This window comes from Lonchura striata, chromosome 23 (genome assembly GCF_046129695.1).
Source record: "Lonchura striata isolate bLonStr1 chromosome 23, bLonStr1.mat, whole genome shotgun sequence".
In the NCBI taxonomy this organism is placed as follows: Eukaryota; Metazoa; Chordata; class Aves; order Passeriformes; family Estrildidae; genus Lonchura; species Lonchura striata.
This window is the reverse complement of record NC_134625.1, coordinates 3,044,249-3,059,386: the sequence shown is the minus strand read 5'-3', so window position 1 is coordinate 3,059,386 and position 15,138 is coordinate 3,044,249. Positions and strand designations below refer to the sequence as shown.

Below are 15,138 nucleotides of genomic sequence, written 5' to 3'. Positions count from 1 at the left end.
GATGAGATGGTGGCTCCATCGTGGTCCATCACTGTGAATATTTCACCTCCACCTGCTGAAAATCCCTCAGGGGCTGAGCCAACATTTCCCCTCCAGTTGGGTCTTTCCTGGGTTTGCTCCCATTTATTTCACAACTGCCTCCAAATCCTCACTTGAATTCCTCAACTTTCAAGTCTGGCCCAGAAGGGAAATGTCAGCAGCTCTGGGTTTCCAGGAATCAGAAGCCCTTGGTACCTCTCCATGGGCCTGATTATTTTCCAAAGACTTGTGCTAATTTTCTGATATGATCCCCACCTCTTTGTGAGACACTAAATCCTCATTACTTTTCCTGACCGATGCATTCTAATTAGATCAACACTTTAAAAAAAAAAAAAAAAAAAAAGGAAGGAGGGGAAAAAAATTCACAATAGCCACAGGACGGCTTTCCATCTCATTAACTCCCTCACTTATTATTTTCATGAAAATTACTGATAAAAAACGTGCATCTCCATTTGCTGGGACCAGGAGCTTTGTCGGCTCATATCTAACATCTCTCTCATCACCCGGGATGTGAGCTGTTGCCATGGCAATGCACAATAATAGAAACTAATAAATTACAAACGAGATGCTCGTTGAGCAATTATTGTTCTCTTTTATGCAAGTGTCTTGCTAATTTTGATCATAAGGAATGCTTCCATAAAGCAGCGAAGGGATAATAAGTCTATTTCTAGAGATTATTAGAATATAGAGTGAGGATGGGGTTTCTTAGATCAATGATTAAGTGGTTTGGTGCTTTCAGGGAACCTAAACAAGAAACTGAACTTTTCTGGGGGGCTTTTCCCTCATCATGTTGGGAGCTTCAAACTCTGCAGCTCCTGGAGCTGAGCTGCTAAAAAATGGCATTTTTTCCTTTCCTTAATGATGCCCCAAAAGCCTTAAGAAGGCTCCACCACCTGCTTCCTTTTTAGGGAGAGCTCCAGGAGCTGCCTAGCTTATTTTGGGTTTGCTGCAGTTTTTTTCTGGTGGGATTGTGCAACCCTAAATTCAATCTTCCTACCCCAAAAACCAAGTGCCTGAGAGAGAGAAATGCCTTAGGGGAACGCAATCTAGCATCAAGTTTTTTGGGGTGCAACCAGCCAAGATTTATCCCCTGCACTGCAGATGCACATGAAAACCCCAACCCATGGGGAACTTCTTTTCTGAATATTGAGTTACAGTCATTTATTTTGCCCCAAAAGCCATCAGGATTCTACTTTTTTGGCTACTTCAGTTGATATTTCTGCAGTTCTCAGGCATTTCCTTGTACTCTTCCACTATTTGTCTTCTTCTCCCAGGTAAAATACAAATTATGCAAAAGAAGAAGCAAAAAGAATGTTGATCATGCTGGGGGAGAAGTGCAAGATCTGCTGAGACACAAAAAGGAGCAGCAAAGACAGAAACGGTTACCTGAGACCCAAAAATCCTTTGAGCTGCCTTAAAAAAAAAAGTGAGAAAGAAGCAGTAGAGCAAATCCTGATGTTTCTCTCCTTCCTGCCAATAACTAGCATGTTTTCATTAAAAAATGCAACTTTCTCGTTTATATTCCTGTACACTTGCACAGTTCCCCTGCCCTCACATTTAATTGCTGCAGCATTAGAGTTTAGGAGTCCTTCACTCTCTCTCTTGCAGAGCCACAAATATTGAGGTTGCAGCTCTGCCAACCCACGAAAAAAAGGACATAAAAAAATTTAAAATAAAGGGGAAAAAAGTCACCACAACATCATTTATTGCTCTCTATGAAACAGGCACAGGATTTTTTTTTTTTTCATTCTTGGGGATGCACTCCAGTGAGTTTTCAGGAGGCCACAACTCTTGCAGAGCAAGTCTGAAATCTCGTTGGCAGCTCCCCGTTGGCCGAAGCGCGGCCATGGGAATCAGAGAGGAATTTGAAGGCATTACCTGGGGGTGGAGGCTGATGGAGGAGGGGTTGGGGGAGTAGGGCCCCCCCAGGTCGTTCCTGAGTAGGTTGTCGCTGTGCATCTTGGTTTTGAGGCAGGTGATGTAACGGTTGCAAAAGTCCTTGCACAACTCATTGACCTTCTCCAGCTCCAGCAGGTGGATGCGCAGCACCTGGATCGCCTTCACCATCTACGCGAGGGCACAAAGTTAAAATCAATATTCTCCTCCAAAATCTAGCGTGGAACTGATCCCCTACAGCAGAATGAAATTCATTTCCTTTCTCAACACGCACAGTAAATGAATATTCTTGCCCGAAACCCATCCCAGAGCCCAGCCCTCTGCATATCTGCATTCCTTTCCCTTGCCCATCAACCGTAACCCTGAGATCCGAGAGGAAAAAATTCACCAAATTCACCATTGCCTTCGTGGGAATTGCTCCCCATGCCCCAAAAAAAGAAGTACAAGCCAAACCTCTCATTGTTGAGAAGTGTTTGGTTATTCTCTGGAGGCCACTTCTTCTAACAAGATTACGGGGCTGCAACTCAGCCGTGAGCTGTTGCTAGTGCAAAGCCTGGGCCTCATTAAAACGTACCCCATAAACCTTAAAAAATTTACACATAAAACATTCCTCTCACCGAGCTGAAACCTTAAGTTTTACAGCCGCTGTTTGAAATCTTGCATAATATATAAAATTTCAGCTATTCACTCCGGGGCAATAAATCCGGTTTTATGTAACAAAGCGTCTTTGCATTTCAAAGAGTGTTTTTAACTTGCAAATTTTAGTGGTCATCTTTACAAACTGCAAGTTGCCATGGCCTGGGAAACATCCTGAAAAATCCAGAGCCAAACTCCAGTGGTAGCTCCATGACAGAGAAAGTGAATTTTTGGTTGGTGAACAACAGGGATGATGGGTTGAGCTGGAAAAATCTTTTATTTAGGGCTTTTTTTTTTTTTCTTTTTTCTTTTTTTTTTTTCTGTTCTTTTTTTTCCTCCTCTGCAGTTGACACAGGCAAAGCACAAGGTGGAGGTGTCGTGCCCAGGATTCCCGCATCCTCCCAGGGCTCACTGGCCATGAAAGTCAATATTCAAGGGCAAAGGCAAGAAGACCTGACACATATATGTAAAAAAATAAATCTCTCAATTATCTCAGCTCATTTGCTTAGGGTCTCATTTTATGTCCCTGCTCCGCTGCGTCGTATATCTGTCCGGATAAAGAGTTACAGTCCGATGGCGTACGTGCGCGGGGTTGTAAAAAATACAGATGCTGAATTAATTGACTGTGTGGCACTCGGCAGCTGATTGAGTTGATAATGGTGAGATCTGACCTTTTTCTAATTTCTAATTATGTGCATCTTGGCAGCGAGGAATACATGACTCTTATTCTAATGATAGCTAATGCCACTGGCCTTTTCAGCCCTGCTGTGCCATCACCAATTCCTGGCAAACGGGTGGCGTCAATAAAAAAGAAAAAAAACCCACAAAAAATAACAACAAAAAAGGATAACGTATATAGGGGGAAAGTGTCAGCTCAAGAGCAGGTTGTAATGTTGAGTTTTGAGCACTGCAAGTTTTTTAACCCAAAATTCCCTTCTCCTACTGCCTCCCACCAACAGGAATGTGCTTCTCCAGCATCATATCAACCATCTCCTCTGTCTTGATGCAGGTTACCCACACTGAGGTGCATGGTTCCTCCTTTTTTGGTGCATTGGGCATTCTGGGCATTGGGTACATGAAAAATATACATCCAGCTATGTACTAGAACTGGAGCAAACTCAGAGATACAGATACACAGAAAGACATTGCAACAGATATAGAAAAATATGAATGTGAATGTATCAAGTGCTGTAAGATTATACATGGGATCAACTGGGATCAATCCAACTGCCCATGGCCAAATTTACCTTGGCAGCAAGAGTTGCTTCAGAATGTGCCTAAAAACCATGTGATGTGGGTTTTTTTTTAGGAACCACACAAAACCTGAAAATAGCCAGTGGGGATACACTTCCTGCACTGACTATTTGCTGGTGATGTTTCATCTTTATATGTACACAAATAGGTTTACCTTTCCCAAAATTTTAGATTTTTTTTTTCTTCACCTGGCTCTATTTCTCTCCTCCTGCTAGACCATTACACCCATTTTTATGCACGTTAATCCAATGGGGGTTTGCTGGTTCACCTCAGCGTTTGTCCAGCCCAAAAACTGAAATTATCCAAAACATTGGTTGGCTTATTTGGTTTATTTTTGGGTTTTTTTGATTGCTTATCTCAGAGCAATTTCTGTTCTTGACTACAAATTATTGCAAAATAGGTTTAGCAATATGCAAAAGGGGCTTTGCCTGGCCTGAAAATTTATTGGAGGGCATTCCACAGACTCTTGGCTTAGGGATGTTAAAAAACTCTTCTCCACAAGCTGAAATCAGGCACAAACATGTGGGATTTTACTTCACCTTGAAATCCGCTCTTGCTTTTTAAAAAACCCAGTAGTTCTTGCTCCTAGATGAGTTTTTCTTCTCTTTGTGATATGCCATCATTCAAAATCACCTCCTTGATATCTGCACAACTTAGAAAAAGCAGCCTGTGAATTGCCTGATTTTGCTTCTTTTTTGGGATGGAAATCCCTCTGCTCCAAGTCCCAGGGGACACATAACCCCTCAGGGAGGGTGTTTTGCTGTTTGCATCATCAGACGTGCACAGAATTCCCTCTTCAGACCTTGAAAATCTGCTCGTGGAGCATCAGGATGGTGCCACGAATTTGTTTACCCACGTTTGCCATGGAGACCACATCTGGATGCTTTCTGGACAAATTAACAGGACTTGGGGACATTTCCTGAGGTCCACAAAAGAGAAATCCAAAGCAGAGTCTTCTGAAGCACCACCCAGCAGCAGTGGATGCAGTAGGAAATTTGAGTTGATCTGGCAAGGAATCCACCAAAACCAGTCCAAGTGTTCCAAATTGTTGATATCCATCACCTTATGGAAAAAGTTATCATTCTGCCCTGCTTCTAGGACATGAGCTGGCCATGAGACTTCAAACCAGATGGTGCCAGGTGAGCATGCTGACACTACTGCACGTTGCACTGAGGAGCAGTAATTCCTGCAGAGACTGCAAGTTTTGGGGCACAAACCAGTGTCCTGGCTTGTAAGATCAGCATGTATTCTATCTGCCATTTGTTGGAGGTGGGGCAGTTTTCTTATCTCTCCCAAGAACAATGTCTCCTTCCGGGGAGATATCTTCTGTTAATGGGCCATTAATGACTCACTTCATGGTGGGAAAGTTCCATCATCCCATGGGAGATGCTCCGCCCAGAGGGAGGAGCCAAGCATTCCTACCTGCATAAAATCAGCATTTTTGGGATATCAGAACAGCCTCTTTGCTGGATTCCCAGAGGAGCAGCTTCTTCCCTGCTGGATCCCCAGAGGAAGACCAGGCCCATCTACTCCATCACCAGACCTTCAGAGAAAACTCCTCCCTTCTACAGGATCACCACGTCAGCATCATTTCATCTGCCACTCCAGGAGGAGCAGCCACCATTGAACTGGACTATTCCCAACACCCTGACTCCTCGGGGTGTCAGGTTTCTGACTCTATCACTAGTTTTGTTTGTACTAATTACTTTTTTTTCTTTATTTTTATTTAGTTTTTTTTCCTAGTAAAGAACTGTTATTCCCATTCCCAAATCTTTGCCTTGAGAGCCTTTTAATTTTGAAATTGTGGTAATTCAGAGGGAGGGGGTTTGCCTTTTCCATTTCACAGGAGGCTCTTGCCTTCCTTCCCAGACTCCTGTCTATTCAAACCAAGACAACCAGCCAGCAACTTCAGCTGTTTTCAAGAACCTCATTGACCCCATGGAGGTTGTGTGGGACAACGAGCCAAATGGGGGCAGGGGTGTTGTTCTTACAGGGAAATCTTCTGGAAAATGTCTCAGAGAAGGTCCTGAAGAAGGTCTCACAAGGTCTGTGGCATTGCCAAGATGACGAGCACTACAGAGCCCAGAGACATGGTGGTAGATCTTCATTTGTTCCTCACCCCCTACCTTTTCAACACCCCCCCAAAAATCATCTGCCAAGCCCCAGCTGCCTATACCAGGTTGTCCAGCTCGGGGTCGTCACTGAAGAAGGGCTTGTGTTCCTGCTCCTGCTGGTGGACAAAGTTCTCGATGTCGACATCGAAGCTGGCCGAGGTGATGCACTCAGAGCCCTGCGTCGCCTGCTCACACTTCTCAAAGAGCAACGTCAGCAGTGGGAACAGCGGGTGCCTGCAGAGGACAAAGGAGACCACCCATAATGCCCCCTGCTTTAGATCCCATGTCCATCTTTACCCATCCATCTGTCCATCCATCCATCCATCCATCCATCCATCCATCCGTCCGTCCATCCATCATCCATCCATCCATCATCCATCCATCCATCCATCCATCATCCATCATCCATCCATCCATCATCCATCATCCATCCATCATCCATCCATCCATCCATCCATCCATCCATCCATCCATCCATCCTCCATCCATCCATCATCCATCCATCCTCCATCCATCCATCATCCATCCATCATCCATCATCCATCATCCATCATCCATCCATCCATCCATCCATCCATCCATCCATCCATCCATCATCCATCATTCATTCATCCATCCTCCATCCATCCATCATCCATCCATCATCCATCATCCATCATCCATCATCCATCATCCATCATCCATCATCCATCCATCATCCATCATCCATCCATCATCCATCCATCCATCCATCCATCCATCCATCCATCCATCCTCCATCCATCCATCATCCATCCATCCTCCATCCATCCATCATCCATCCATCATCCATCATCCATCATCCATCATCCATCCATCCATCCATCCATCCATCCATCCATCCATCCATCATCCATCATTCATTCATCCATCCTCCATCCATCCATCATCCATCCATCATCCATCATCCATCATCCATCATCCATCATCCATCATCCATCCATCATCCATCATCCATCATCCATCCATCCATCCATCATCCATCCATCCATCCATCATTCATTCATCCATCATCCATCATCCATCCATCCATCCATCATCCATCCATCCATCATCCATCCATCATCCATCCATCATCCATCCATCCATCATCCATCCATCTATCCATCCTCCATCCATCCATCCATCCATCCATCCATCCATCCATCATCCATCATCCATCCATCCATCCATCCATCCATCCATCCATCCATCCATTCCCTCCCAGTCTGTAAGATCCTGCTGGTGCAAACCTCTCTCCCAAGTCACACTACAAGTGCTCCCTCTAGGTCTCATTCAGCAACAACAACAAAAAAGAAAGGCTTAAAAATTGTAAAATTCACAATCTCCTCTGTCAGGCAATGACTTATTCCAATGTCTTGGTGTTTTCCATCATTGCACCAAAGTCAGCATTTCCTGAATAGGCAAAAAGGCTAAGTCTTGGGCATAGCCAAGATGTCCTGGAGCCATCTGCTGTCCAAATGTCTTTTCCTTTCAAGGATGGTCATCAGCACCTGCTCATCGATGGCAATATTTTACCTCAAAATGTGTCTGTTGGCTGGAGATGATGGATGGGGACTTCTATCTGCCTGGACCAAACTTGTTATGGGCTGCTCCTCCACCAAGAGGTCTCTGCACCTCTGACAAGTCCACAAAGAGGGGTCAAATCCCTCTTCTTTCTTACCATGAGATGATCTTGAAAACAAAGATTTCTAGTTCTTCTTGAAAGCCAAATCTCTCCAATGATGATGCTAAGCTAATGCAACATCAAATGCAATTACACAAACAGCACCAAAGCACGTGGACAATACAGGGGTGAGGACCACTGCTTAGGGCAAGCCTCAGTGAGCCTCTCCAGCTGTGCAAATTCAAACCAAAAATGTTTTATGGAGTCTTTCCAGGCAGAAATGCAAAATTCTCCTGCAGGAATTGTCTTCCAGAGCACTCCGAGCACAATGGGACTGGCTCCACCATTTTATCTCCAAAAGATGGCCCAAAAGATGATTATGAATCACATCCTGACAGCCCCTTTGAGTCGGAGTCAGGCGAAGGGGTTAAACCCCTTGGCTAAGTCTTCATTTGCAGCCGCTAATACCGCAGTATATTATAGTTTAATCTGTCCTGATCCCAGTTTAATGTGAGATTCACCGAGGCTGGAGCAGAGAGTGGCGAGGGGGGGAAATCATTTCATAATTTCTGTAGCCCCGCCAGAGCTTAGCCAAGGGATATGAAAGGCAAATTCCAGGCGGAAGGTTGAATTATTGGGACTTAGGAACCGGTGGCACCGCAGCAGGTGCCTGCTGCCATTCCCAGAGCTGCTCCAACAATTAGGAGCAGAGGAATGGAATTACCCCAAGGATGGGGGTTTGGGGAGGGGAAAAGGGGGTTGCAACCCCTGAGTAATTTGAGATCCTTTTATTTGAGTTGCGTTGGCCAAGGGGGGATTAAGGCCAGCATCACCCCGTGCTCCTCAGTATTGATAACGGGGGCAGCGCTGCTCTGGGCCTCCAGGAAGGTTTTGGGGCTGGCAGGGAGTAGGAGGAGGAAAGAACACAGCTGAGGGGAGAATGGTTTGCTTTTCAGCTGAAAATAAAATGGAATAAAACATTTTAAATCTAAGATAAGATAAAAAGGAAAAAAAAGAAAAAAGCCCCAGGTGGAATCCAATCCGATCAAATCCATCGATAAATAAAAATAAAATTAAATTGAACAAAACAATAAAACAAACACCAAACAAAATAAAATAACATTAAACAAACAAAAAAAATATTAAAATTTAAAATATCTATATTAAAAAGCAAACCAAAACAAATACAAGGGGAAGTCATGGGGTCAAGACCCCCAGGGATGGGTTAAAGGAGGGCACCAAGGGCCCCCTCTGAGAACAGTCTTGAGGAGTGCTGGAATTTGGGGCTTTGCCACGAGCTTTATGCTGAATTGTTGTGGAATTTAAGTGGGGTTTTTTCATGTTCACATGGGAAAAAACCCAACCCAAACCAATTTTCTCCATTTCCAGCCTTTCCGTGGCCACACCATGCAAAGGAAAGGATGGGCCACCATGGCAGGTGGAGGTTGTGGCATAAAAATTGAGAGCTGGAGCCCCTTTTTGCCATGACATTTGCAGTGGGGGGAATGAATGGATATGCAGGATGCACAGGAATCAGGAGGATTTTTCTCACTGTGGGTGTTACAAAGGTGCAAAACCACCCCTATGGCACAAAGGAGAGTTTTGGGGTAAAAAAAGCTGCTTTTGCTAATTATGGTTTTGCAAAAAGAAACCCAAAAAAATTGGTTTGTTTAGCTGGTTTTTTTTTTTTTCTGCCAGGGAATCCTCCAAATGAAAGGGCTGAACCAGCCCTGACATTTTCCTGCAGGAGAGAGGTCGTTTGCAGCCACTAATAAAAAGGATTCGACACGGGCTAATAAAGAGGAATGAATTCCTCTAATGGCCTAATTTCCCACCTTCAGCCGAGCCAGCAGCACAGCAGGCACGTCACAACAGGAATTTTTTTTTTTTTTACCTCTTTTCCCCTAGAAAACCCCAAACAACCCAAAACAAAACCAGAAAACCCCAACCAAAAAAAAAAAAATAACCAACCCACAAAAAGTCCCCCACAAAACTTAATGCAAAAAAATCCAGGCATTTCCCACTTGGAAAAATCCAATTTGTGGTGCTCGGGTGGTTTTAGCATCATTTCCCTTCAGGAGCATCATCTTTTCTGGACCAAAATCCATTGGGAAGTCCCAGCCCCGCTGTTGCATAAAGTCAAGAAACCACTTTAGCTGGGAGAAAATTGCAGCTGAGAAGTGACACTGCTGGACCAGGCCCTGCCAAGCTGCTCCCACACCAAGAAGGGTGGGGAAGGATTTTCTTTTTTTCCCTTTTTTTCCTATTTTTTAACGGGTGATAAACCTCCTGTTAGGGCATAAAACCCGGCGGGGTGACTTGTCCATGGGTTTTTATATTTCCCATCACATTTTCCCACCAATTTCCCTCCAGCTTGATCGACCGACGCTTACAGCCAATGCCTTCTGCCTTGGTGCAATTATTGAAAATTAACAAAAATCCATTGTTTTGGGTGGAGGGAAATGGACCTAGGAGGGCTAAGAAAAATCCTTGAGTGCATTTGAAACCTAATGACATACTCACCATCCATTTTAACCCCTGGATAGGGAGATATTCAGCAAGAAAAGGGTAATTTAATGTAAATATATAATGTGTTACATAAATATCTAGTAGGATATATTTGTTTTATATAAAAATATATTTTTGGGGTTATTTTGGCTAGTAGCCAAAAAGAAGCATCCAGGTTTGGGCAACAAGTGCATACATGGAACTGGGCAACAATTTCCCCCTAGATTTTAGGGTGAAGACCTCCCACGAGGTGTTTTTTGCATGTCTTTGACCTTCTAATTAAGGCTGTGAAAACTCCAAGGGTGGGGTTTGTTTTCTTCCCTTTATCCCACAAATGCTGCAGAACTCCTCATGGAAGGGCAAAAAGAAATATTTTTGTTCTCAAATTGCTTCTTTTGCTTTGAGGAAATGACTTCCACCACTGCAAAACCGGCACTGAATAATCCTTGGTGTTTTCCTGGGAAAGACTGAGTTTATTCCATACTTTCATCCACCTTTTCAGACCTTTCAGCCTTGTAATATTTGAATATCTGGAGGACAAATATTTTAATTTCTTCAAGTCCAAGCTGCACTTTTTTGATTCACAAACCCCGGTCATTGATAGGTTAATCCTAAACCTTAAACTTTAATCCTAATTAAATTAGAATATTGTTACTTTTACATCGTTACTCTATGTTCTAATATTGTAAATCATCACATATCACTTGTATAATTACATATTACTTATATAATTATACTATTTACATAATTAGAACATTACTTATAGTAGTTATACAATAACATTACTGCATATATTAAAATATAATATATTATTATGCCCAAATTGACAAAAAAGGGACTGGAGGAGCCACTCATGCCTGGCCCACATGCTGTACAGATAAGAGAACTGCACATTTCAGGTTAATGTGTGGCTTCACTCCTTGTTCAGCCCCAAATCACATGGCTTTGCCCCCGAAAACGTAAATTTGGGGTTTTTTTGGACATTTTGAAGGGGCAGAGATGCTGCAGAACAAAGTCCACGAAGGAGCTCCATCACCACACGTTACAATCAATGGTTGTTATTGCTAAAAAGGAGCTAATTGCTAATTCCCCCCTTGCCGTGTGTTAATTAATGCATTAGAAGAACAGCAGATTAATAATGCATAATAACAACGAATGCACCAACCAAGCGATCCGGCGACCGATGCATTAATTAATGCATCGCCGAACCGATGCAATAACCCGCCATAATGCAACAACTGACGCATTATAACAACGGAACCGTTAATTAAAGGGCATTAATGAATGCAATTATCTCTCCTCACCTGTAGACAGCCCTCTTGTCGGCCTCCAGCTGCGCCTGGGGGTCGCTGCCCGCCGTCGGCACCGGCGCGTTGGCGGCCGCCGCCGGCGTGGTGAGGTGCACGGGCTGGGCTTTGGTGGGCTGCTGGGCTGTGGCTGTCATCTGGGGAGGGCAGGGAATAAAGGAGAGAGGGGAAAAAGAACGTAAAATTAAATTAAATTAAATTGAATTAACGAAAAGCGGGCTTTGCTGTTCTTTCCTGATGGGTTTCGCGGCGTTCGCTGCGGGATTTTGGGAGTTCGGGATGCAGCGCTCTGGCGGGGCAGGTAAAACATACACAGGCATTTCAGCTTTGTCTGGAAAGAGAAGGTTTAGATTTTTACCACATTTTCCCCCATTTTTTTCCACTTTTCACCAGAGGAAAATACAGGAAAAATCTCCTACCATCTTCATTGTGTGGGGTAATTTAGGAAGGGATGTTTCACAGAAATCCCAGATTAAATCAGCTGCAACACCGTGGTTTGCCAAGAGCTCTTTCAAAGCAGGTATTACTGTCTAGACAGAGTCATTTTCAATTTTATCCCAAAATTAGGTGAGCCTCTTCCAGCTCACCAAGCCCAGCAATGAGTCACCTCAGAGCTGTGAGACAACAGCCAAAAATATTCCAACATTTTTTGGCGTCCATGCCCAAATCACCCAAGTTTAGCCCCAATGTGAGACAACAGCCAAAAATATTCCAACATTTTTTGGTGTCCATGCCCAAATCACCCAACTTTAGCCCCAACGGGCTGTGCAATAAATGACCCTGACAACAAACATTGTGCTTATTCTTAAAATGGCAATGATTTGAGGTAAATATGAATCCCAAAGATGGGAGATGTGCTTGTGCCAGTGCTCCTGCCAACATCACCCCAAAAAGTGCCACCCCCTGGAACAGGGCAACACCTATTTATGGGCAATTTCCCCTTAAAACTATCAAGTCCTTAAAGAAAAAAAATCTGAATTTCTCAATGTCAGACTTCAGACAGGTCCAATGTGGTCTTTGTGTTGTCATCACAAGATTCCATTAAAAAAAAAAATTCAGGGAGAATTTGAAACAACTGAGGCTCAAAGGCATCAGCAGCACCCCAAATCCAGAGGTTTCAGCCTAAAATCCCAGTGGAAAGCTATTGCAAGGTGGTTGGTTTGCCTGCTTCTCTGCTGAAATTTGTGGAAAAATCAGTATTTGCCTATTTTTACCTGTAAATGTTCAGTCCTCCCTTGAGGCACAGAGGAAAAGGAAGCTCTGGTTCTTGCTAAGTGTTATATATATAATTTATTTATTTGTCTAATAGACTCATTTCTTCCTGCCTGTGTTTTTATATAAATAATATATATTATTCGTCTGATACATTTATATATTTGTTTCTGTATTTATACAGAAATTGACTTATATGTATTTTTTATTTATTTGTCTAATATGTGATTGTTAATATATAAAAATGTCCACATACATAAATTATCGTGGCATTAATTCCTGTGAATGTGTATATATATATATATGTATATTTATACACAAATATGTAAAACTTTATAAATCCAAGCTGGACCAAACTCATGACACCTTTTGCTTTTAAAATGTTTGCCTTTAATATCTCCTGCCTGACCTTTTGCTGTCAGTTTTTTTCCACTTTTTTTTTTTTTTTCTTTTCAATCTCCTTTATTGTTCATAACTCCAAAGTTGGGCTCCAGCACCTGCAAATTCACTTGGCTCTATTTAATTTCCAGCTCTCCCAACAGGTTCAATTTCTGTCCCTCTTCCTCTCCCTGGTGCTGAAGAAATGAGTGAAATTTGGGCTGATCCCAGCAGTTGGGATTTCTCCTTTTTTCCCCCCATTTTCCATTTAAAACCAAAATGGAACAGATTTTGGGATAATCCAGACACATCACTGAATATCTCATCCTCTTTTTTCCCTTTTTTCTCCCTATTATCTCCATGGAAAATTACATTTGTGCAGGGAAAAATGGCTTTTCCCCCCAACCTTTTCCCTTTTTTTTCTCCCCCCTACATCACACTTATTTACCAGGATTCCAAATCCCCTTTTGCATCCTGCCAAGTTGAATATTTCCAGCCAAGTCTGCAACTAATTGAGCTATTACCCAAAAAAAAGAAAAAAAAACTCCTTTGGGGCTGCTCCGAAGCCATTACCTCACCTTGGACTAAAGAAAACAACAAAAAATAAGTAAAAATAATTTCAAGTCTATGGAAAAAAGAGGGGAAAGGATGCTGGGATGGGGGGGATTTGCAGCTGAATAAGGAGGAGGGAAAAAAAAATGAGCCAGAAATGGCATTTGGAGGAGCAGGTGGGGAGGGAAAAGGCAGCAGGTTCCTGGTAGTGGGAAAATGGGAAATAAGAGGAAATATTTGGGTGTAAAAGTTGTAAATTTTCATAAAAAATGCAGGTGGGTTTTGGTTTGGTTTCTTTTTCCCATGGAAAATGGCCAAAAATCGTTGCAGGATGGGGGGGAAAAAAGGTAAATTAAAAAGGAAAATAAAAAGCACAAAAAGTTCTGTTTAAAAAGCAGCAAAAAAAAAAAAGGGAAGAAAAAATTATAATTATGACAATAATTATGTAAACTGTTTAAAATTTGTTAAAATATGTTTTAAATATATTCAAAGTGTGCTTACAAATATATTGGAAAAGTAAAATTTTAAAATGTTACAAATGCGTTCAAAGATATGAAGATAAAAAAATAGTTTATAAATACATTAAAATGTATTTAAAATACAGGAAAATGTAAAAAATATGTTTGCAATTATGTAAAAACCCAAAACACTTTAAAACGTAGAATATACAAAAAGAGGTGCTAAAATGTTTTAAAAAATTAAATTATGTTCAAAATATCCTTAAAAATACATTTTAAATATATAAAATGCAAAAAATTACAAAAGGGCTTTACAGATACAAAAAATAAGAATTTTTTAGACAGAAAGTAATAACAAAACTTTTTAAATAATAAAGAAATAGTAAAGAAATATCTAAAAATCACTGAGTTTTTGCAGAGCTCCAGGGTAAAGCAGAGATGGTGTTTGCTCAGTGTTGCCTGAGCTGTGTGTGATATTTTTGGGTTTGGGAATTACAAATTTCTGGGGTTCAGGGATGGTGTTGTTGGGGTTGGGAATTACAAATTTTTGGGGTTCAGGGGTGATAGTTTTGGGGTTGGGAATTACAAATTTCTGGAGTTCAGGGATGGTGTTTTTGGGGTTGGGAATTACAAATTTCTGGAGTTCAGGGATGGTGTTTTTGGGTTTGGGAATTACAAATTTCTGGGGTTCAGGGATGATAGTTTTGGGTTTGGAAATTACAAATTTCTGGAGTTCAGGGATGGTATTTTTGGGGTTTGGGAACTACAAATTTCTGGGGTTCAGGTGTGAGAATTCTGGGTTTGGATGTTATAAATTTTAGGGTTCAGGGATGGTATTTCTGGGATTTTTTCCTCTTTTGTAAGGAAATCCTCTGCTGGTGTTGGGGGCTGCTCCTGGGTTCTGGGGGGCTTAAATACAATAATCCCCCATTTTTACATTTTATTTAAAGATTGGACAAAGACATGAAGTCCAGAGAGGAAATCCCTTAAATCATCATTTACCTGCTCCTCAGTGGGATGCTGAAAGCAGCCCAAAAACCTGCTGAGGACACCAGAACTGGGGGGATTTGTGGCTCCTACTGAAAAATCCCAATCTCCACCCAATTTTTAACCTGTGACTTTCTAAAAAATGGTTTTTGTCATTAAAAAGATACAACTAT

General features: G+C 42.1%; 1 protein-coding gene across 3 annotated transcripts in view; it reads right to left on the bottom strand.

Annotated features, from left to right (window-relative positions):
• The window catches only part of PKNOX2 (PBX/knotted 1 homeobox 2), a 96,604-nt gene that overhangs the window by 11,599 nt on the left and 69,867 nt on the right, over positions 1 to 15,138 (bottom strand). For all 3 annotated transcript variants that reach the window (XM_077787987.1, XM_077787988.1, XM_077787989.1), the window contains 3 exons: positions 11,376 to 11,515; positions 6,002 to 6,173; positions 1,918 to 2,106 (listed from right to left, as the gene is read on the bottom strand). In XM_077787987.1, the coding sequence (XP_077644113.1) occupies positions 1,918 to 2,106; positions 6,002 to 6,173; positions 11,376 to 11,515 (501 nt within the window). The remainder of the gene's footprint in view (positions 1 to 1,917; positions 2,107 to 6,001; positions 6,174 to 11,375; positions 11,516 to 15,138) is intronic.